This window comes from Parambassis ranga, chromosome 18, assembly GCF_900634625.1.
Source record: "Parambassis ranga chromosome 18, fParRan2.1, whole genome shotgun sequence".
In the NCBI taxonomy this organism is placed as follows: domain Eukaryota; kingdom Metazoa; phylum Chordata; class Actinopteri; family Ambassidae; genus Parambassis; species Parambassis ranga.
The window spans coordinates 327,835-349,481 of NC_041038.1; the positions used below are offsets into that span (position 1 = coordinate 327,835).

Consider the following 21,647-nt stretch of genomic DNA (forward strand, 5'->3'; position numbering starts at 1 on the left):
GAGGGACGGTTCGTATTATTATTACACAAACTATCTGCTGCTTGAAGGCCGCTTCCTCACAGTGAATCAAACGTGCCGATTTGATTACAGTCATGTCGCTCTGACAATTCACGCATTTCTCTAAGCGATTCGGCCCTTAATAAACGTTTTTTAGGAAACAATCACTATTATATTATTATTTAACACAAACGAACCGGCCCAACACGACCATCTATGTTGACATACATGTTTATTTGATCGATAAAAGTTTTTCTTCTAATGCAACAGTGCTTGATATAATTGTGTTCGACAGCATTTCCTTATGAAATAACGGGAAATGGGGCGTGTAGAAGTAACGTGGAGACATTTGTTGAAGTGAGCATGTGGTTTTTTAATTTCATTTTTGAGAACGACTGGATTGAAAGACAGTGAAAGCTAACGTCGGTTAGCAGTTGCTCTGGGTGGAAGCGTCGTCACATTGCCATGGTAATGCAACTTGCGGGCCTGCTGGTGGTGACGTAAATTCCCTGCGACAACGCATGCATTTTACTAAGCGATTTCACCTAAATAAACGTTTATTTTTTTCTTGGTTTCCTCATTTAATGTATACTTTCTCTACAACATCTTTTACATATTCATCCGTGTCAATCTTTTGCCTGGCGCACGTTTGTTCATATTGTTTTCTAAGTAGTTGTGTAGTAATAAATCAAATTGCACTTCATATTGGTAGTAATCACGATGGTAAACATATTAATATTATGTAGTATTTAGTATTTTTGTGATAATACAATAGTATTTATATCTGCAAAGTTTTGAAGACTACTGATATAAACCACATGGTTTTCCACGGCAACAGACATCACGTGTCGCCTCATCAAGCTGTCATTCATTTGGCGGCTACTTGCCAACTATTTGCTAGGCTATATGCTACATGCTAACGTTAATTGTCACATCAAGACAGCAGATTGACGTCACCATCAGTTAAATGACGGCTGTCTGCATGGTGGTATCTCCGCCACCAAAATCTGTTCAACTTGTAGTTATTGTCAGTGAGTTGTCAATAAAATGCAAAGCAAATAGCTGCACACTAGGAGCACATTTCTGCTTTTAACACATGAACTTTGAAGACAAAGTGTTCACTGCACATGTTCACATTTTCACTATGTTCACAGGTGTTACGATGACTTTAATGTGTATGGCTAATCACTTACACCCCACCATGTTTGTTATAATCTTTTCACAGTGGAAAGACAAGGCCTCCATCTCTGCAGCCAGCATGATTTCAGTCCAAGGCATCTACTCTGCAACTTAGATCTACAGCCACGTCAAAATACTTCAGATGATGTAATAAAATACAACAGTTACACAAAGAAATCAAAACAGTGTCACGTGATTTTAGGTTTTTCATCTAAGCACGTTAAAAGCCAGCCAGGTTAGGTCGCAAGCTATTGTCTGTGCTAGCAGCAGTTCAGACTATTCAGTTCCTTTTGATGAACTACTGGCTGCATGGGCCTTTTTAGGAGAGACTTATATAAGTAACTTATAACTTATGTTACATGCAAATGGTCACAATGACATGCTTTCCTTACTAATGCCATGTAACCCTCTTGATGAGGCGACACATGATGTCCGTTGCTGTGGAAACCATATGGTTTATACCGGTAGTCAGTGGCATAGGAAGCATTAAAAATGTGGGGGGGGGGGACCTTCTGTGGGTGGTGAAAAAAAGTATATTAGTATATTATGAAATATAATATAATAATATGAAGTAGTTGCGATTTCCTGCGGATTTTAACAGGTTGTTAAACACCTATTTTACCTACAGAAGTAAAAACTTAATGACGATTCAACAAAAACTCATTGATTTTAAAACACGGTGACATACAGAAACTAATTCCAAGTGAAACAATAGTTTTGTCAACCATAATGGTGCTACTACACTAACAGATTATACAAAACCTCCACATCTGCCGCCTTCTCTCATTTACAGAGACAAAAAACTGGCAAATCCCATAGAAAAATTGGGCCATGAACCAAACTCTGCTTAATTCAGATAATACAGAAACACTAAAAATACTAACTTACAAAAAAAATGCATGTCTTTATTTTTATTTGCTTATAAAACTGTTTAATTCACAACAAACCTTGTGGATGTGTTTATTGTATAATGATGCACTGCCTTATCTGCTACATGAGTGTTTCCCTGTTCATATAATGCACCACTGTGTCCTGACGGTCCATTACATGTATTTTATTCTTGCTGATAAGAATACGAGCAGGCAGCTATTTGCACTGGCTAGGCGAGGCTGAAGCTAGCAGGCTAACAGGAGCTAACCTGACCTCATTACAATATGGGTTAATGCTGAAAACAACTCTCCGTGTCTTTGTTAGGAATCTCCTCATGTCCATTGTGTCTGGGGAAGGAGCATAAAAAGTAAACAACATGTCGTCAGACAAATAATACCATCTACTGTAACTGAAAGTAAACAGTAGCTTCCTCCCAATATTTCTAAGTGTATTTAACATCAACCTAACATCACCTGGGGCCATGTAACAAAACAGTAAGGCCTTAGCATAAGCTGGACTTTGAGGGATGACACTGACCTCCTCCAGCTTAGAGCAGCACTGACGGTTCTTTTTGTAGTGTATTACTCTCGCCCATAAAAAGCCACTGGCTTTGTTAGATCCGTTACTATAGTAACGGTATTGTAGTGCTGTGGTAACCAGGAAAACATGGATTTCAGCGGTGAGGTTATTCTCTTATGAACCAAGTGGAACAGAGTTTTTTCACGAGCAATCGAAACAGCGTTAGGTGGAGTTTCCTACTCAGTAAATGTGGGGGGGTCCAAACGGGCCATTTTAAAAAATTAAATAACCACATGTTCACTTCAACAAATGTCTCCACGTTACTTCTACATGCCCTATTTCCCGTCATTTCATAAGGAAATGTTGTCGCACACAATTATATCAAGCACTGTTGCTAAATAAACGTGTATGTCGACATAGATGGTCGTGTTGGGCCGGTTCGTTCGTGATAAATAATAATATAACAGTCATCATTTCCTAAAAAAAGTTTATTATGGGCTAAATCGCTTAGAGAAATGCGTGAATTGTCAGAGCGACATGACTGTAATCAAATCGGCACGTTTGATTCTGTGTAGTCTTTTCATTTAGATCGTCATTTTCTTTAATTCAAAAACAGAGAACGTGCACTCTTTAGCTAACTGCATATGGGATCGAAAAGAATCATGTTTTCCATATAGTCCAGCTGAGGAAGCGGCCTTCAAGCAGCAGATAGTTCGTGTAATAATAATACGAACCGTCCCTCATTTCTATTGGCGCTCATGTCCGTGGTGTCCACACATATTAAAAACCATGGTGTCCCTACGAAAATGCCCCGCATTGACTTTCTATGGAGACAGTTTTTCGTGGTGCCTGCACGTAATTTCACTACATTTCGTGTTGGTGCTGCGTAATGCAGTGTTAACAATCCATGTGTATGTCACGTATTTCTGTGAGATCAGGTTGAAAAAATAGGTAAACAGAATGATGCCTTGTTAGAAGGCTCAAAAGGGTAGAAAAAGATCTGACCATCAAAATAGAGTGTGTTTTTTATTATGGAGAAATTTCTCTTTCTTCTTTCAAAACAACACAAAGCTTGAATGGTTCCACTGAAAGGATGCTATGACATGAGGATCCCAAACACAATGAGCCCTGGCCTGCTGCACCATGGGATGGGCTAATAAAAAGGAAACCAGCCTCAGCTGCCTGTAACAGCATGTGCTTATACTGTTTTCTGTTTAAAGGAAAGGAAGTATCATTTATGTATGCCCCAGAGTGCTAGCTTGCCTGCTAACACAGATAAAATGCTAATGTCACCAAAAATTCTAATCTACCCAGAATCCCAGGACAGATCTAGGTTCGGAAAGTGACTCGTGTCAAATCAATTGTCAATGAGCTAGCTAGCAGGCTTCATTGTGCTTTGTTTCAGGATTTTGGTATTGGCTTGTGGAACTAGGGTTGTATGGATCTTCTGCAGTTTAGAGGACGAGCGGTTTCTGAACGGTGTAGGCACAAGCCAACACCGTTTGGTGCCGCTGTCTGACACTTAGATTTATAATTTTAATTCATTGTTTCAATTAGAAAAACTTGGCAGCAGAAAACGTGACTGGCAGGTTTTACAAGACCTGTTTTTATTATTGCGGCACGACATGGCATGGTATTTCCGTTTACTGGGGTAAAATGTGGAGGGCGTTTGACGGTATCAAAATTTGGATAAACCCTATGTGGAACTTTAGTCTTTGGTGTATACTTTGGTGTATGATCAATGTAAATGATCATCCTGCCCTCAAAGACTTGAAACTTGTCTATTGACTTAATCCAAAAGACTCTTTTAATAGAATACTTGATTTTAAAGAATACATAGAAAAAATTAAACCATCAGATGAAAAAGCTTCTGAAACAGAGGGGGCAGAAAAATCTACACTGAAAGCCAGACTAATCAAAGATTAGATGGGTTAACAACCCCCTTAAGGTAGAGAGAGGCAAGTTTAATTCAAGATTTTTCAAACTGACATCCCTGAGACGTTAAGTACAATCCTCCCACACCTCACTGTGAAACCGCTCCACTCAGACGTCAGATGTGACAATACTCTGACTGATTGAAACACTTATCTACTGAGTTGCTGCTAACCAAATCTGGCGCCCAGAGGGAGATGTGGATTTCCTTCTCAGTCATCAAAGAAAGTGCACTGAGGTGTTTCCTAATGTGGTCTTTTTCTTTTTTTTTACAGAAAAATACTGAAAACAGAACAAACAAATGAATTTCCCTCAGAAAGACAGTTTTTTTTAACTAGTGAGACTCACCCTCGAATGAAATGGTCTGAGCAGGTCGGTGATGTGGTCCAAATGTGTGGTGTGATGGCTGTGGCTGCAGTTTCCACCATTAATTGGCAGTTCCTTGGCACTCATCAGTGAGTGGCGGACAGGATCCACATTGCTGATTGGCTCCAGATAGTAGGTGTCACTAGTATTCAAGGATATCAGGCCCCTGTGTAAGAGGTAAAAATAAGAATGAGAGAAGTGTTGGAGGTGATATCAGAGTAGACCAGGTGAAAAACCAGGGTTACATCTGCCCCAAATTACCTTCTTAAAGTGTCAGCAAGATTTAATTAAAGTGCACCAGAAACCTAAAACAGACATTGTGCTTGTTTACCTTTACAGAACAATGAAGTTGCCATAAGCCAGTGCTCCTTATCACTGAGAGGAGGAAGGTGCAGGGTACCTGGGCTACTGTGAATCCACTGTTGCTACCAAGCATTTTAGGGTATTAATCAGTCACAGTAACCTTGACCTTTACCCTTGACCACCCAAATCTATATAGTTCATTCTACAATTTACAAAAACTTTTGCAAGTTTGTGAGGATGTATGCAACTTCGCACTGACTCTAAATCTCTGACCACCAAATCTTTATCAAGAGAAAGGTCATGACCTTTGACCTACGTTTACCAAAATGAAATTACACAGTGGCCCATTTTCTTACTAAGAGCCATGGAGCCATACCACTGGCAACTGCTTGGACAAACCTGCCAGGAGTGTACTTATGCTTGTGTGCTGAGATATCCTCAAGATGGGATACGATGGGTGTAAAGGCGTGCTCCATTTAGTTGATGTGTAATGCTATGAGCGCTGTGTGACAAACACAGCACCCCCTGGTCACCCCCTGCACCCCTTCTCACTTCCAGTAATCCATACTCTGTCAGGCAGCTTTGTGTTGGGCAGGGGAAAGACACACTGCTCAACTCCCCTTTACTAGAATTCAAGCCATAGCACAAATCATGACAAAGTGATTTAATGTTCAATTTATTGTACACTAACTTTAAAATATTAATGTTGGTTTCAGCCTCTAAAATTACGAGTCAGGCTGGTATTATACAGCACAAATATAATAATGTATAATTCATGGAAACTCATAATAGCATATAAAAGAAAACTATTTTATGGACATTTTTGTAATCACTTTGCAAATCGTGCTGTAAAATTGTAATAATAAGGCTATATTTTGTTCAAGAGGTAAACAAATTCTTGTGTGTAGTTTGTAGCCTTCTTGAATATCCATTTCTGTCGTGACCTTGAAAAATAATGACTCACGCAGCCTCTGCTCTATGGTTCAATATTTATTTGAAGTTTGTATGAAAACTATTTCTCTTTTCCTGTGAACATTTTGTCAGACTTGCTATTTGCTTCATACATAGACACAAGGAGACACAATAGACACAATGGGAATCAATTTGTTTTGTGTGAAAGGAGACTATTGTGTTAAATCCACCACTGCCTAGCTCTATGGTTACAGTGGAGCTCTGAGCCATGCATGCAGAAGACAGAGTATTTTTTTTCTATTTTAAGTGATTTTGTAGCCAAGGCTGTGTATCAATTTCTCGCAAAATCATGTAATTCGTCCTGAGTCAACAAAAAACACCTCATTAAGGCATGAAAGGTGCCGACTGGGAAAATGATTTAGAAACTACAGGGCAGCAGTGAAAAGGAAAACATACACATAAGAACAGAGAAGGTCAGGGCTAAAATCTGAGAAAAAGCCTCTGATCCGAAACTCCAGGCAAAGATACCTACCCACTGGCAACATTTTCAATCATAAAATTTTTATTTTGCATAATCACCAGTTTTTTGTACTGCAGGGCTGTGCCATTCCCAAGAGAAAGGCCTCAAATCCTTTATAAAAAAACAGGATTGTAACTGATACAGAGTAAGAGAGTAGAGAGTAAGAAATAGTTTCACATACTAGTGCATCTGAATGTGTCACACATTAGGCATGGAGGTGTCAACATGGATGATAACAAGGTTTAGCAGATCGAATATGCTCCATGAGACTGTGAAAGTGACTCATTTTTAGGCATCTAATCTTATTAAAGAAGGGGCAATGTTTCAGACCCCCTTATCACCAAAAGATCGCACATAGACCAATATGCTGTTAGGGGTGGCAGTTGTTACAAAGTTCTGTCACAATGGTAAAATAAAATGGTGACAATCACAAACTTTATCCAATCCTAACCAATCCATCCATTTATTTTATTTGTATTTTTTTAATAATAATTTTAATAATCCCAGAGGGAATTGTTTTAAGGCTGCTGCCAAGCAGTGTAATACAATGACCAGCAAGGCATGCCACACCAGTGAGTACCCTGGAGGCAGTGCAGGTAAAGTGTCTTGCCAAAGGACACACAACAATGACTTAGGGAGGAGTTGGGATTGAACCACCAACCTTCCAGTTGGTTATTGGACAACCCTGCTATACCACTGAGCCACTGCTGCCCTATTATCTTGTGAACCCACCTGTAGTACAGGGTCACAGGAGTTTTTTGGAGCACATCACTTCCATGACCAGAGGACATTAGGCAAACACTCAGATGAATTGTTCTGGCAAGTGAGGGCTGCTTTTAATGAAGGATGCTTATGCTTGTTGATAAAGATTCTCAGTCATCCAGGTCATCATATGTAGAGAACATTGAAGCAAGGCGTCTGGACTTGTAGAGTTTTCTTGAAGACGTTTCGCTGCTCATCCAAGCAGCTTCATCAGTTCTAACTGTTTGGTGGGGAAACATGGTTTATATGTGGTTACAGACCTCAGTGGGTGGGTCTGGGTAAAACTTAAAAAACAATAGCACTAAATGTTTCCATAATTACCTGTGATGATCTGGCTGACTGGGCCAGGTGTGTCTAACGACTGGCTAACAACACCCAACAACGGTTCGAAGGAAGCGTAGCCCGAAACAAAGGCCCGTGGTTCACCACCAGCCGCTTGATATATCAAAACGTTTTTCCCCACTCGGTGACACACCCGCTGAGAAGCCGACCCTGGTTATTGGCGACTCTGTTTTGCGGCATGTAAAGCCGACACCAGCGGCTATAGTTAAGTGCATCCCGGGGGCCAGAGCGGGCGACATAGAGGGTAGCCTGAAGCTGCTGGCGAGAGATAACCATAAATACAGTAGGATTATAATTCACGTCGGTGTTAATGACACCCGGCTTCGCCAATCAGAGGTCACTAAAGTTAATGAGTTGGTGTGTAATTTAGCTAAAACCATGTCGGACTCCGTAGCGTTCTCTGGTCCCCTCCCAAATCTGACCAGTGATGACATGTTTAGCCGCATGTCCTTGCTCCGTCGCTGGCTGTCATGGTGGTGTCCAGACAACAACGTGGCCTTTATAGATAACTGGGAAACTTTCTGGGGGAAACCTGGCCTTATTAGGAGAGACGGCATCCATCCCACCCAGGGTGGTGCAGCTCTGATTTCTAGCAACATAGCCAAGTTTATTAGACCAACCTGACAACCCAGGGTTGAGGCCAGGAGGCAGAGTCGCTGTCCTACACACCTCTCTGCTGCTTCTGGAGAACTGCCGCCCTCAGTTAGAAACACATTAAATACAACTACACATAGAAACACTAAGCTTAATAATGTTATTGAAGTGGTGACGGTCACACGTCCTCCCACAGTTCATCAAGCACACAAGTTAAGATATATTAATCATAATAACCTAAAATACACACTAACACACACACACACATAGAACAAGGTAACAGAACACTCAGGTGTGGATTGTTTAACATACAATCCCTCCACTCTAAGTCGCTCTTAGTTAATGACTTAATTATTGATCATCACACTGATATATTTTGTCTCACTGAGACTTGGTTACAGGATGAAGAATATGTTGCTTTAAATGAATCAACTCCGTCTTGTTATATTAACTGTCATGTTCCTAGAGTTACAGGTCGCGGAGGAGGAGTGGCAGCAATCTACCGCTCCAGTCTTCAGATGAATCCTAGACCTAAGTCTACTTACTTCTTTTGAGAGTCTCACTCTCAGCCTGTCTCACGGAAGCTGGAAGAAGTCAGAATTTGTTTTACTCGTCGTAGTGTATCGTCCACCTGCTGCTGCTTATTCAGAGTTCCTGCTGGAGTTTTCAGACTTCTTATCAAGTTTAGTGCTTAGCACAGATAAAGTCATTATAGTGGGTGACTTTAACATTCATATGGACGTAGACTCCGACAGTCTGAAGATTGCCTTCAACTCACTCTTGGATTCACTCTTGGGTTCTCTCAGTTAGTAAATGAACCCACACACTGCCACAGTCACACCCTCGACCTGGTTCTCACCTACGGCCTGGAACCTGCTAGTATGGTCTCAAAATCCTGTTCTTTCAGATCACTCATTAATAACCTTTCTCTCTTTCAGACCTACCAGCACCTGAGGAAAAGGTCTACTACAGCAGATGTCTGTCTGAAGACGCCGTAAAGCAGTTTAGGACAGCAATCCTACCAGTACTCCCACAGTCCCAAGTACTGATGGTGGTACCAACTTAAATATTACTCCTGCAGAGCTGGACCGCTTTGTCAACAACACTGCAGACACACTACACTCAGTCTTAAACAGGATTGCTCCACTGAAGAAGAAGAAAACTACAAACCAGAAGAGGCTAGCTCCGTGGTACAACTCAAAAATCCGATCACTGAAACAGATTACACGAAGGATGGAGAGGATGTGGCAGTCCTCTAAATCAGATGACTCCCAGAGGGCCTGGAGAGACAGTCTGCTGACGTATAAGAAGGCCCTTCGCAAAGCCAGGACAGCCTACTATTCATCACTAATAGAAGAAAACAAGAACAACCCGCGCTTTCTCTTTAACGCTGTAGCCAGGCTGACAAAGAGCCACAGCTCTGTGGAGCCTCGCACCTTTATCTCCAAAATACTCGAAAGAGCTGTTGTAAGTCAGCTAAATGACCACCTGCATAGGAACAGTCTGCTCGATGCTTTCCAGTCTGGATTCAGAGCCCATCACAGCACAGAAACAGCACTGCTTAAAGTCACCAATGGCCTCCTCATGGCATTGGACCGGGAACTCGTCTCTGTACTCGTTCTACTGGATCTTAGTGCTGCCTTTGACACCGTAGATCATCGCATCCTGCTACACAGATTAGAACACGAGATCAGGATTACAGGAACAGCACTGCGCTGGTTTAAATCATATTTATCTGACAGATTTCACTTTGTTCATGCTAACGATGTTTCTTCCACAGGTACAAGGGTTAACCATGGTGTTCCGCAGGGTTCTGTGCTCGGACCGATCCTGTTCACCCTCTACATGCTCCCTCTAGGAAACATCATCCAGAAGCACGGCATAAACTTTCATTGTTATGCTGATGATACCCAGCTGTATTTATCCATGAAGCCTGAAGAAACGGAGCCGCTAGTCAGACTACAGGCGTGTCTAAAGGACATAAAGGACTGGATGTCCTCCAACTTTTTACTATTAAACTCGGACAAGACTGAGGTCATTGTTTTTGGACCTAAACATCTCAGAACTAGTCTATCAGATAATACTTTCTCTCTGGATGGAATTACTCTGGCCTCCACTACGACTGTGAGGAACCTTGGAGTCATCTTTGATCAAGACATGTCATTTGTCTCTCATATTAAGCAGGTCTCCAAGACCGCTTTCTTTCACCTGCGTAATATTACTAAGATCAGGAGCATCCTCTCTCAGAGTGATGCTGAAAAGCTCATCCATGCTTTTGTCACTTCAAGACTGGACTACTGCAACTCTTTATTGTCAGGATGTCCACATTACTCCATCAACAGTCTGCAGCTGATCCAGAACGCAGCAGCTAGAGTTCTGACAGGAAGTAGCCAAAGGGATCATATCTCTCCTGTCCTAGCGTCTCTTCACTGGCTCCCAGTGGACTCAAGAATACACTTCAAGATCCTTCTTCTAACCTACAAGGCTCTTCATGGACTTGCTCCATTGTATCTGCAGGACCTGATTGTACCATATGTTCCTAATAGGACACTCAGATCTCTGAGTGCAGGTTTACTTGTAGTTCCTAGGATTCATAAAAGTAGAATGGGAGGACGAGCTTTCAGCTATCAGGCACCACTATTATGGAACCAGTTACCATTATGGGTCAGAGAGGCAGACACTGCCTCCACCTTTAAGACTAGACTTAAAACTTTTCTGTTTAGTAAGGCTTACAGTTAGCCTTAGACCTAGTGTGTAGCACAGCTATGCTGCTCTAGGCCTACGTTGTCGGGGGCACAAACATGATCCACTGAGCAGTTTGCCTCTCACCCTCTAACCTCTCCTTTTCTCTCCTTAGTCTGGCTCACACTGGGCTCAAGACCTGCATGCTGACCTGCAGTCCGGCCCGTGAAGTTTCTCTTGCCCTACGTTGTCGGGGGGGCACAAACATGATCCTCTGAGCAGTTTCCCCCTCACCCTCTGACCTCTCCTCTACTCTCCTTAGTCTGGCTCATACTGGGTAATATCGTCTCATAATCTGTGTTTACTGTCTTCCTCGTAGTTCTGTGCCTCGCTCTTGCTCTCTCTCTGTCTCTTTACAGGTCTCAACACCCATGCTGACCATGCTGACCTGCAGTCCGGCCCCTGTCCTCTCTCTAGGCCTACGTTGTCGGGGGGCACAAACATGACCCAGTAGTTTCCCCCTCACCCTCTGACCTCTCCTCTACTCTCCTTAGTCTGGCTCATACTGGTAATATCATCATCACTGTTTCATCTTGCTGTCATATTTGCTCTGTACTGTATCATGTTTGTATCATGTTTGCTCCTCTCTTTCTCTCTCTCCTTCATCCTCTCTCTCCTCTCTCTCCTTCATCCTCTCTCTCTCTCTCTCTTTCCTCTCTCTCTCTCCTTCATCCTCTCTGACTAGCAGCAGGACTGGTTCCCCCTTAAGCTGACGGGTCCTGCTCAAGGTTTCTTCCTCTTAAAGGGAGTTTTTCCTTGCCACAGTGCTCTTAGGGGGTTCCTGTGAAGCGCTTTGAGACAATGTCTGATTGTAATATGCACTATATAAATAAAACTGAATTGAATTGAATTGAATTGAGGGTGTTGGTGTTCTGTGTTTTTGGGGTGTTGGTTGTTCCTTTTTCCCGTAGGGGGTGCTCGGTCCCCATGGTGGGAGCGCAGTGGAGCTTGGCTGGAGGCGGATCTATGACACCTCACTTCCTGTCGGTCCTCCTTTAAAGCTGGAGCGCGACTTACCTTCGACGCTGGATTGTCTCCTTTTGTGGTACACTCTTGCTGCTGTTCTTAAGAAGGAATTCTTTGATCAGTTGTATTTTTGAGAAAAGATTTTGAGAAAGACTCACGGTGCTCTCCGCTCTATTTCAGGTACGAACCTTCGGATTCATTGTGCTCCTCCAGCCAGTTGCCTGTGCCTCGCCACCTCATCTTCACAAACTATTTTGTAATCACTTGTAAATATTAAACTCACCGTAAAAACGCCACCCTCTCATGTCCTGCTTCTGGGTCCTACACTGAAAGCCTTACAAATTCCTACCAAAGCCACACTGAGCTGTAACTTGATGTCTCTTTTATTGGATCAAATTCATGAATATATTTTTGGGGACATATGTCCTAAGGATGTGCAGCTTCTTTGCCAGGGGAAAGCTTCAATCTGAGCCTTCAATATTCAAAGCATCCCATATTAAAATCCGTCTGAGGCTCTGAACATTTAAGACTTAAAACTGCAGCCTGGATCCCTTAAGAGGATCAAATTAGTTATTTTCATGACAATCTGAAGGAGAAGGAACAAGATGCAAAATTCTGACTCTCTAGTCAAGTGAGTTCTCTATTTGGACAAAACTTCATCCAAAACTATATGTGTTGATGTCACAAATCAGGTAGTGGCAAACATTTAAGAGATGCAATGACACTACAACAAATATCTAAACATCTAAAGGTGAGTGGTTTTGGTAGATAACTTAAGCTAAAATAGTGTGATCATTAATATGTTAATATGTCAATATGTGATCATTAAAAGAGGTCTATAGCCACAGAAAAGGAATCAGCACTACTGGTATAAATAACAATGCATAAGGGGAACACATGCTGAAGTGTATTGGCCCTATGCACACAACACTGTGGAATTCTTTGCACCGACCATTGGTGACAAAGCCTTCCATGTGCTATAATACACTCTAAACCCTGACTCTAAATACAAATATTCTCATAACTGACTTCAAGAGAAGTTAAAGTGATCTTATTGAGATTGCTGTGATTCTATGCTGAAAGGAAACCTGGCATTGTTCTTGTTTTCCTCTATTAATAACAAAGAATAGGTGACGGGACCTCTCTCCCTACTGCCTGCTTATAAACTGTACCAAGAACCTAACTTCTGCTGATTATTTTTCTTTCAGGGTGAAGTTCAAATCTTATTATAATGGTCACAAAAGACAGTTTTCAGGAAACACTAATGATTGTTCAGATTCTATGCCAGTGTCAAATGCTGGGGATATTTTTACACCTGTTTGTATAGGCCTGTTCAATAACTGACAATGATTTTGTCCAGTATGTCCCCATCATGTAATAGAGTGTGACACGTGGAAGAAGATCACAGCAAGGGGATAAGGCTAAATCCCCAGAGTTACATTACACACAAATGGATATTAAAAGGTGTTAGAATGTAAATTATGCTAAAGATATTGCACCTGAACAATGTTGAATAACCACACTGAAATAAATTTGGAGTGACTTTTACATTACATTTACATTTACACATTTACACATTTACAAAAAAATGCTTGTAATCTTTACTTAGTAATAATTATTTACTAGAACCAATTATTTTTACAAAAATACCCAAGTAAATTTCTCTGGCAATACTTACAGATAGTTTGTAACTTCTACTCAGATTACTATTGTATCTAATTACAAAACCCAAGTAAAGACTGCTGGTGTTTCTGTGTTGTTTTACTAACCTTTTCTTTGTTATATTCTATGTAATTATTAAGTAATATTTATTATTAAATAATACACTACTTAATATGAATTTAATATTTACCAAAACATTTGCTGCCAAGGGGATGTTTGAAAGACATATTTTTATTTGACACTTGAAATGACATACATATTTACATATTATTATAACCACAAACATAAAAACGTGGTCATCTGATTTCTTGCTTTCTTCTTCTAAATTTCTGAACAGTAAAAACACAAATTACCTGTCCAATAATAACACCTGCATTGTTGGTTTTCCTGTGCCATGATGGGATGGATGACAGTGATCTTCATGATGGGATTCCTGCAGTCCTCTCTCACTGCTTCTTGGCTGACATCCTGTGCAAACACATAATCCACAATTAAATTTTTATTTTATATTAGCACAAGACAATTACTAGTTGCTAGAAGATCATCTCTATATGGTCATGACGATCATCACATACCTGTTAGCTTTTTATCAGCTCTTCTCCACTCTCTCCAAGATACTCCACCAAGCAACATTTATTTCCCTTCTGCCTTCAACCTGACGCTGTTAAACACAAGAACATTTATTGCAGACAACAACACATAACACACATAAGTACATACACATGTAAACAGAACGCTATATGGGGAAGCCTACAACTGTATTCTGTTATGTGAAGTGCGCGACTCAACGTGAATTTCTTAACGATGTGAGGGAGGCAACGCGGCATTAGAGCGACTTGTACCGGCAGGTGTGGCGCATGAAGGGTGGGGGAGAGGAGGCAGCGGTGCAAGCCGCACAGCTTTTCTCTAAAACGCTTATCATGTCACATTATATACCATATGCAAGTCACTTTTTCTAGCCAGCAGCCTCATGAACATATCCAGCGTTGATAAAAACTACACCTCGGGGCCTCTCAGGACAAAAGGACGTGCCTCTGTTGGCTTAGGTAGCTTGCTGGAAAATACATGCTATTAGCTAGCGCCGCTGCTCTCAGTGCAGAAACAATGAGCCACAGGAAAGTACAAATGTTTTGCTTAAAACTTACCTCTATGATTCCATATCCATGAAATTCCCAAATGTATTCAATGAAGTCCGCCGTCCTGGTTCACGTGTAGCTTCTCTGGACTGTTTGACGGAAAGATTCAAATGTGGGGAGGGGCTCTGACGTCATGCTCCAAGTGCAGGGAAGGTTGCCAGGTTCACTTAGTTCACCCAATTACACTTTACTTAGAAATATCTAGCAACTAAACCAATGAAGTTGTTTAGTGAATATTACTTGGATTGAAGTATTAAATTTACATACAAAACTGAGTACACATAATTACAAACAATCACCAAGTAAATCAACACATCAAAAACTGCTATTTTAAAGTAAAAGCAATAAATTCTCATTTCCTTGTAGAATTAAATATATAATTGAAGTAATAATTACAGGGCCAAAAACTATTTTTTTCAGTGCAGCTGTGATTGTACCTGACTCCTGAGCATGTGCTGAGTGCCACCCAGGAACCTGGATGTCCTTTTACATGGCCATGATAGTAGCAGTGATCCTGTAGGAGAAAGCATAGGAATCAATACTACATGTTTCCAGCTTTAGAAAGCAATGATCATATGTATGCATATATGCTGGTTTAGCCAGATAGAATGGCTGGCTGGGTGCCCTGGTGTTCCTGAAGTGAGCATGACCTGTTTCATGACAACAGCTATGGGTAAAAATGATAAATCAAAGAGCTCTCTGGACACCCAATCATCAGACTTGCAACAAAAAAAGAAGCATCTGAAGACTTAAAAGGAGTTAGAATCTCAGCCATTACATGTTTTCTTGGATATGGTAAGACCGAGTTTTCCTGTTAAGCAAAACTAAATCTGCAGTTTCTCCAGTGGCCACTTAAGGGTGATTTGAAAAGTAAGTAAATTCCCACAGACCTCCAAGTTAAAATGTCCAACTTTACAACAGAATTAAACATTCAGAGTTTGTGACAATCTTGCAAGAAACTGGCTGTCTAGGAAGGTAAGAAAGAACCACTCTTTGGCTTTTAGAACTACTGATTGAGGATTATTCATAAATGAGATAAAACTGGGGTGAACATGTGTGCTAACATTGTTGAACCACGGGGGTTACAGTTTAATAAACACAAAATATTGACTGTTTATTCACCATTTATGACAGCAACACTGGAATCCATTTATTCCAATCAGTTGCAGGTGTAACCCATGTCATGTGACTTCACTAGTTGCTTCTCCATCTGACGCTCTGTGTCGTCTCTGATTCGCTGTCTCAGTACCGCGGCAAAAAAATAAGTCCTAGCTCACGGAGGGATCCTTCCGCACTTCACTCCTGCTGTGGCTGGTGGCATGCTGAGCGTTCGGAAACTCCGGTTCTCCTCAAACAATACTTGTTGTAAACCTCACCTTGACTCAGCGGTAAGCATAATTAATATTTAACCGAGCAGAGAACTCTGTATTGATAGCAGTTTGTTTAGTTAATGTTTTAAACTTTTGTTAAGCGGCGCTGCTACCGCGAGCGGAATTCCCTTTGGAACGCGAGTGTTTTAAGACACTCTGCTTAATTTGAGCCTTCAATACTTGAAGCACCCCAACATTGTGCACCTTGTTTTACACATTAAAATGTGAACTTTAATTCGGCTACCTTGTTTGTTAAGCAAGTGTTTTCATTTATTGTGTTTTCTTTTGATTTGATGTGAAATACTAACCAGGAAGTCAATATTGCAATGAAAACTGCGCAGTTAAAATGGACGATTTCTTATTGGAATATTGCATGGAATGTTACTAAACTGTGTTTAGATATTGAAATGTTGAATGTATTGAATTGAAACTATTATGATTATGACTAGTGTTTACCGGTAAACTGATTTTTTTTTTTTTTTATTGATTACTAATTGTTACTTCTGGCCCTGCAGGTCAGGTTTTTTTTGTTGACCCTTCAATTGGACATTCTTGTGCAAGCAAGTGCAGCAGCTTTACTTTTTCCCCCTCATTGCATTTTTTTGAGACAATTAATTTTAACACAGGAAAAGATCCTGTGAACTGAACTTTGTTTTGTGTATGGACTATATTAATATAATAAATTTTTGTTTTTGCACCTAAATCCGTTATCTCTTCATTCACACCACCATCAGGCTCCTGGCTAGCTCGCCAAGTGTAACAATGTTAATTGGGCTATGGCAATGCATTTAACTGCATACAGGGAGAAAAGGTTGTTAAGAGCCTTGAATGGGTGTGAATGAAGTTTATCTCTGTATGGGTAAGCTGATTGATAACAGGAGAGGCAAACTGAGTGTCGTTAATGAAGCTGTCAGGCAGACTGTCGGTGTGGATGGTAAATGACTGGACAAGAGCAATCTCATCGGCCGAACTGTAAACAAGCTGGCGGTCACAGATTGCCTGGACAGTGTGCTGGTCAATGGTGATGGAGGGATCATCAAGGTGATATTGAGCAAACTTGAGGATTCTCTCCCTCTCTTTTTGGGACAATGGGTCATTAGTTATTGGTTCGTGTGGCCTGCGTGAAAGAGCATCTGCATCCAGGTTCTGTTTTCCAGAGCGGTATATAATTTTGAAAGAGAATGTTGAAAGAGCAGACAACCATCTATAACTAGTGGCATCTAGTCAGGCAGAAGTCAGCAGGTAAGTGAGTGGGTTGCTGTCAGTAACAACTGTGAAGTGGGTGCCATACAGATAGTCATGGAACTTATCAGTGACTGCCCTTTTTAAAGCCAAAAATTCCAACTTGTGAGCAGGATATTTGGATTCACAGCGTGAAAGGCCTCTGCTGGCATAGGCGATGGCTCTGTTTTGTCCATTTTGTTCTTGGTACAGGACAGCTCCGAGACCTGTTGAGCTGGCATCTTTGTGAAGGAGGTACGGTTTCTGTGGATCGGCAAATGCAAGGACAGGTGCAGAGGTGAGTTTGGTAATGATTGTCTTGAAGGCTGTTTGGCAGGCTGGAGTCCAGCGACCTCCGAATGGCTCTTTGGGGTTGAAGTACTGATTGCGATTGATGGTGGATTGGATTTTATTTTGTGCAGGTGGGTATCCAGCAGTGAGTTCATGCAATGGTTTAACTACTGTTAAGTAACCTTCCACAAACCTTCTGTAGTAGTAGTTTGTGGGGATTGGCCAAGACTTGAGAGTTTCTATTTTATCAGGATCTGTTTGGACTACATGTCTGGAAATAACATGCCCAAGGTACTTCACAGATGTCTGAAAAAAAATGCACTTTTCCACAGACAGCTTCAGTCCATATTCTTTGAGTTTGGCAAGAACTTTCAACAATCTCTCCTCATGTTCTTCCAGTGTAGGTGCAAAGACAATGAGGTCATCAATAAAGACTAATACTTCCTTCAGGTTCAGTTCTCCCATACATCTTTCCATTAAACGCTGGAATGTACTGGGTGCATTTGTGACACCTTGGGGCATTCGATTGAACTCATAGAAGCCAAGTGGGCATGTGAATGCTGTTTTCTGTTTGTCCTTTTCATCCATTTCTATTTGATAATATCCTGATTTCAGGTCAAGCACAGAGAACCATTCTGATCCAGATAGAGCAGTGGCAGTGAATGTGTCTTCAAGCTTTGGCAGCGCGTAGGCGTCTTTGATGGTTTGTAAGTTTAACTTCCTGTAGTCAATGCATAATCTCACACTTCCATTTTTCTTCCTCACAACGACTATGGGTGAAGCAAAAGGTGACTCTGACTCCCTGATGACTCCCGAGTCAAGCAGCTCCTTCAAATGCTGTCTCACTGCATCCAGATCTTGGGGATGGATGGGCCTGGGATGCTGCTTGAAGGGAGTAGGGTCTGAAAGTTTAAGATTAAGATTAAGATTAAGAAACCTTTATTAGTCCCACAATGGGGAAATTGCATTTTTGCAACGGCATACAGACAGCAAGGGATAAGTTAGGAAAAAGATATATACATTATAAAATAGGCTACCAATAAAAGATATATACATTATAAACAGTTTACATATTTAACAGTTATTGCACAGGTGAGTGGAGGTAGAAATGGTTTATAAACTGTACATAGTGCATCAAAAACTAAATAGATAATTTATTGTATTGAGTATAGCACCTATCAGAAGTGTTTATTATACAGTCTGACAGCAGCAGGAAGGAAAGACCTTCTGTATCTCTCCTTCACACACCGAGGGTGGAGCAGTCTGCCACTGAAGCTGCTCTGCAGGGCTGACAGGGTGTCCTGCAGGGGGTGGGACTCATTGTCCAGCATGGATGTTAGTTTTGCCAGGACCCTCCTGTCACCCACCTCCTGCACTGAGTCCAGAGAGCAGCCCAGGACAGAGCTGGACTTCCTGATGACTCTGTCCAGCTTCTTCCTCTCCCTCTCAGTGATGCTGCTGTTCCAGCAGACCACACCATACATGATGACTGATGCCACCACAGAGTCATAAAAGGTCTTCAGGAGTGCCCCTTTCACTCCAAAAGACCGCAGTCTCCTCAGCAGGTAGAGCCTGCTCTGGCCCTTCCTGTACAGTGCGTCTGTGTTGTGAGTCCAGTCAAGTTTGTTGTTGAGGTGAACACCCAGGTACTTGTAAGAGTCCAAATATTTTTTGATCTTTATATGATGTTTGACTTTGTCAGTTCTCCCAAAGTCGAGGTCGTGTTTTGCAAAGACTTCCGGGATGCTGTTGATGTTCATGCACGCTCTGTTCTTTACTCATGATGGATTGGATGGCGCTGATCTCAGCAATGGCGGCTCTGGCTGGGAGGGTTATGTCATGGTCTGACTCATTCTTGATCACCACAGGTAAGTGATATGGCTGATGAGTTGGGAGTTCTACTACACAGGACTGGACAATTACACCACCAGGTAGTGAGAAGGATACTGGATGCTCAACCAAAATGGACTTTTCAGACTGAAGGGAGCGAGTGGTTGCTATGCCCTCCAAGGCAACAGTGTGTCCAGCCAGGATGGTCTGTGGACTGGTGGAGTGCAGTTTCAGGATGCCATGATGTAGAACATTGGCCAGTCTGTGTCTTAACTCAAGGATTTTGTGTACTGCTCTGTAGCCATGTGCATATGGGACGAATGAAGGGTGAGTGGAGAGGTAAATTTCATACATAGGATCAAGTGTGTTGGTGCCGATGAGAATGTATGGCTGGCTGGAGGTTCGGACATCAGGCACTACTAAGGCGAGGGTGTCAACATCCTGAGGGGCACCGAGGAATTCAGGTGGGAAAGTGACAGTTAATTCTACATACCCCATGTATGGGACCAGTTGTCCATTAGCTCCTTCAATTTCCAGCAGGTCATGCAATGATTTTATCTCTTGATCTGGTAAGTACTGTTGGTGAAACAATTGAGAGATAGTGGTGACCTGAGATCCGGTGTTCAGTAAGCAATTGAATGTGTTACCGTTTATTGTGATCTGCGCCGTAGTTTTTGCACCTATGATTCCTTTTGGTGGTGAGATGGCTTGTCGAGGTTGGTATTTGGGACATGGTTCTGAAGCAGCCTCTGCCTGTCCCCCTGCAGAGACTGTGTCTAGTTTAACTGATTATTGTTTGAATCCCATGCTTGTTGTTTCTGTTGTAATTTTTTTTCTTTTGTTGTACAAGTGTTGGATTTGGGTCATTATTACATCCAGCTGAAATGTGTCCATCCTCTCCACACTTGAAACAATATCCTGGACTGGGTCTGGATGTGTTGCTGCTGAGTACTGGTTTTGCTGGTCTGTTTTTGGCTGAGACTGGATTGGAAGAGAGAGATGAGGGGGATCCTTGTGCCAGCAAGGCTGACATCTGCCTTTGTAATTTCTGCATCTGCTGCTTGAGCTCACTTATGGCCTTGTTGTCAGTGTGGCCACAAGAACATGCATTCTGAGAGTGGACATGGGCTCGCTGCTTGGAGGTTGTAAGATGTTTTTCATCAGACTCTCTTTAGTCAGCTGCCTGTCCTCTTCTGTACGGAGCATTAGCAGAAACTCAGAAAAAGATGGTGGGTTGCTCTTCCTGTGCTCCAGCTGCAGCTTGTCAATCACAGTGTCCCAGCACCCACGACAGAACTGCTTAAGTAGATGTTTGTCAATGTCAGAAAATGGAATGCCACCTCTCTTCACCACTGTGTTTAATGTGAGTTGTAATCATTGTAGATAAGCTGATGGTTTCTCACCCGGATCTTGCAGAGTATTCAGAAATTGAGCGTTGAAGAGTTCTTTTCCATCTTTAACAGTTGCGTATGCAGAGTCTAACACTTTCAAATAGACAGTTAGTAATGTGTCTGGACCCAAACCTTTGACAACATCTGCAGCAGGTGAGAGCAGGCTTTCCAAAATTCTGCGAGTCACATGTCGAGGTGGAAGGGATGGATCAGCCAGCAACAACTCAATATATGATATCCAAGTTTCATAATCGGTTTCATTATTTGGTCTGGGAGATTTTCCAGAAAAAGGACGGATTCGGAGAGAAGGTAAAGCATGGGTATTCAAGTCATCAGTTTTCACAATGTGTTCAACCACCACTTTTTGTATTTCAGTTGGATTTAAATCAGAGGCAGACAAAGTCAGTCTTTGGGTTCGGGGCAGGGACCCCTGTTGGTCAGGCATGGAAGGGCTGGAAGCAGAACTAGGTTGTATATTTTGTTCAGTTGGCGACCCCTGTTGGCCAGACAGGGGTGGTGCGGTTCCCACAATCTGAACTGAAGCTTCCTCTTCCAAGTCACTGCTTTGTTCCACAGAATCCAAATGTTGACTTAGCTGACTCATGACTTCCTTTAAGACATCTTCAAATTTTTCACCACTGTGGTCTGCAATTTGCTTCAGTTGGTTGATGTAGTCAGGGGGGTTTCGAACTCCTGCTGTGGCTGGGCATTCAGTGGCAAGTAATTTGACACACAAAATCAA

The 21,647-nt window shown here is 41.8% G+C and overlaps 1 protein-coding gene across 2 annotated transcripts in view; it reads right to left on the minus strand.

Moving 5' to 3' along the window:
- Nucleotides 1-21,647, minus strand: part of adam19a (ADAM metallopeptidase domain 19a) — a 263,959-nt gene that overhangs the window by 54,655 nt on the left and 187,657 nt on the right. For both annotated transcript variants that reach the window (XM_028428685.1, XM_028428684.1), the window contains exons 5-6: nucleotides 15,240-15,316; nucleotides 4,846-5,029 (exon numbers count right to left, since the gene is read on the minus strand). In XM_028428685.1, coding sequence (XP_028284486.1) covers nucleotides 4,846-5,029; nucleotides 15,240-15,316 — 261 coding nt within the window. The remainder of the gene's footprint in view (nucleotides 1-4,845; nucleotides 5,030-15,239; nucleotides 15,317-21,647) is intronic.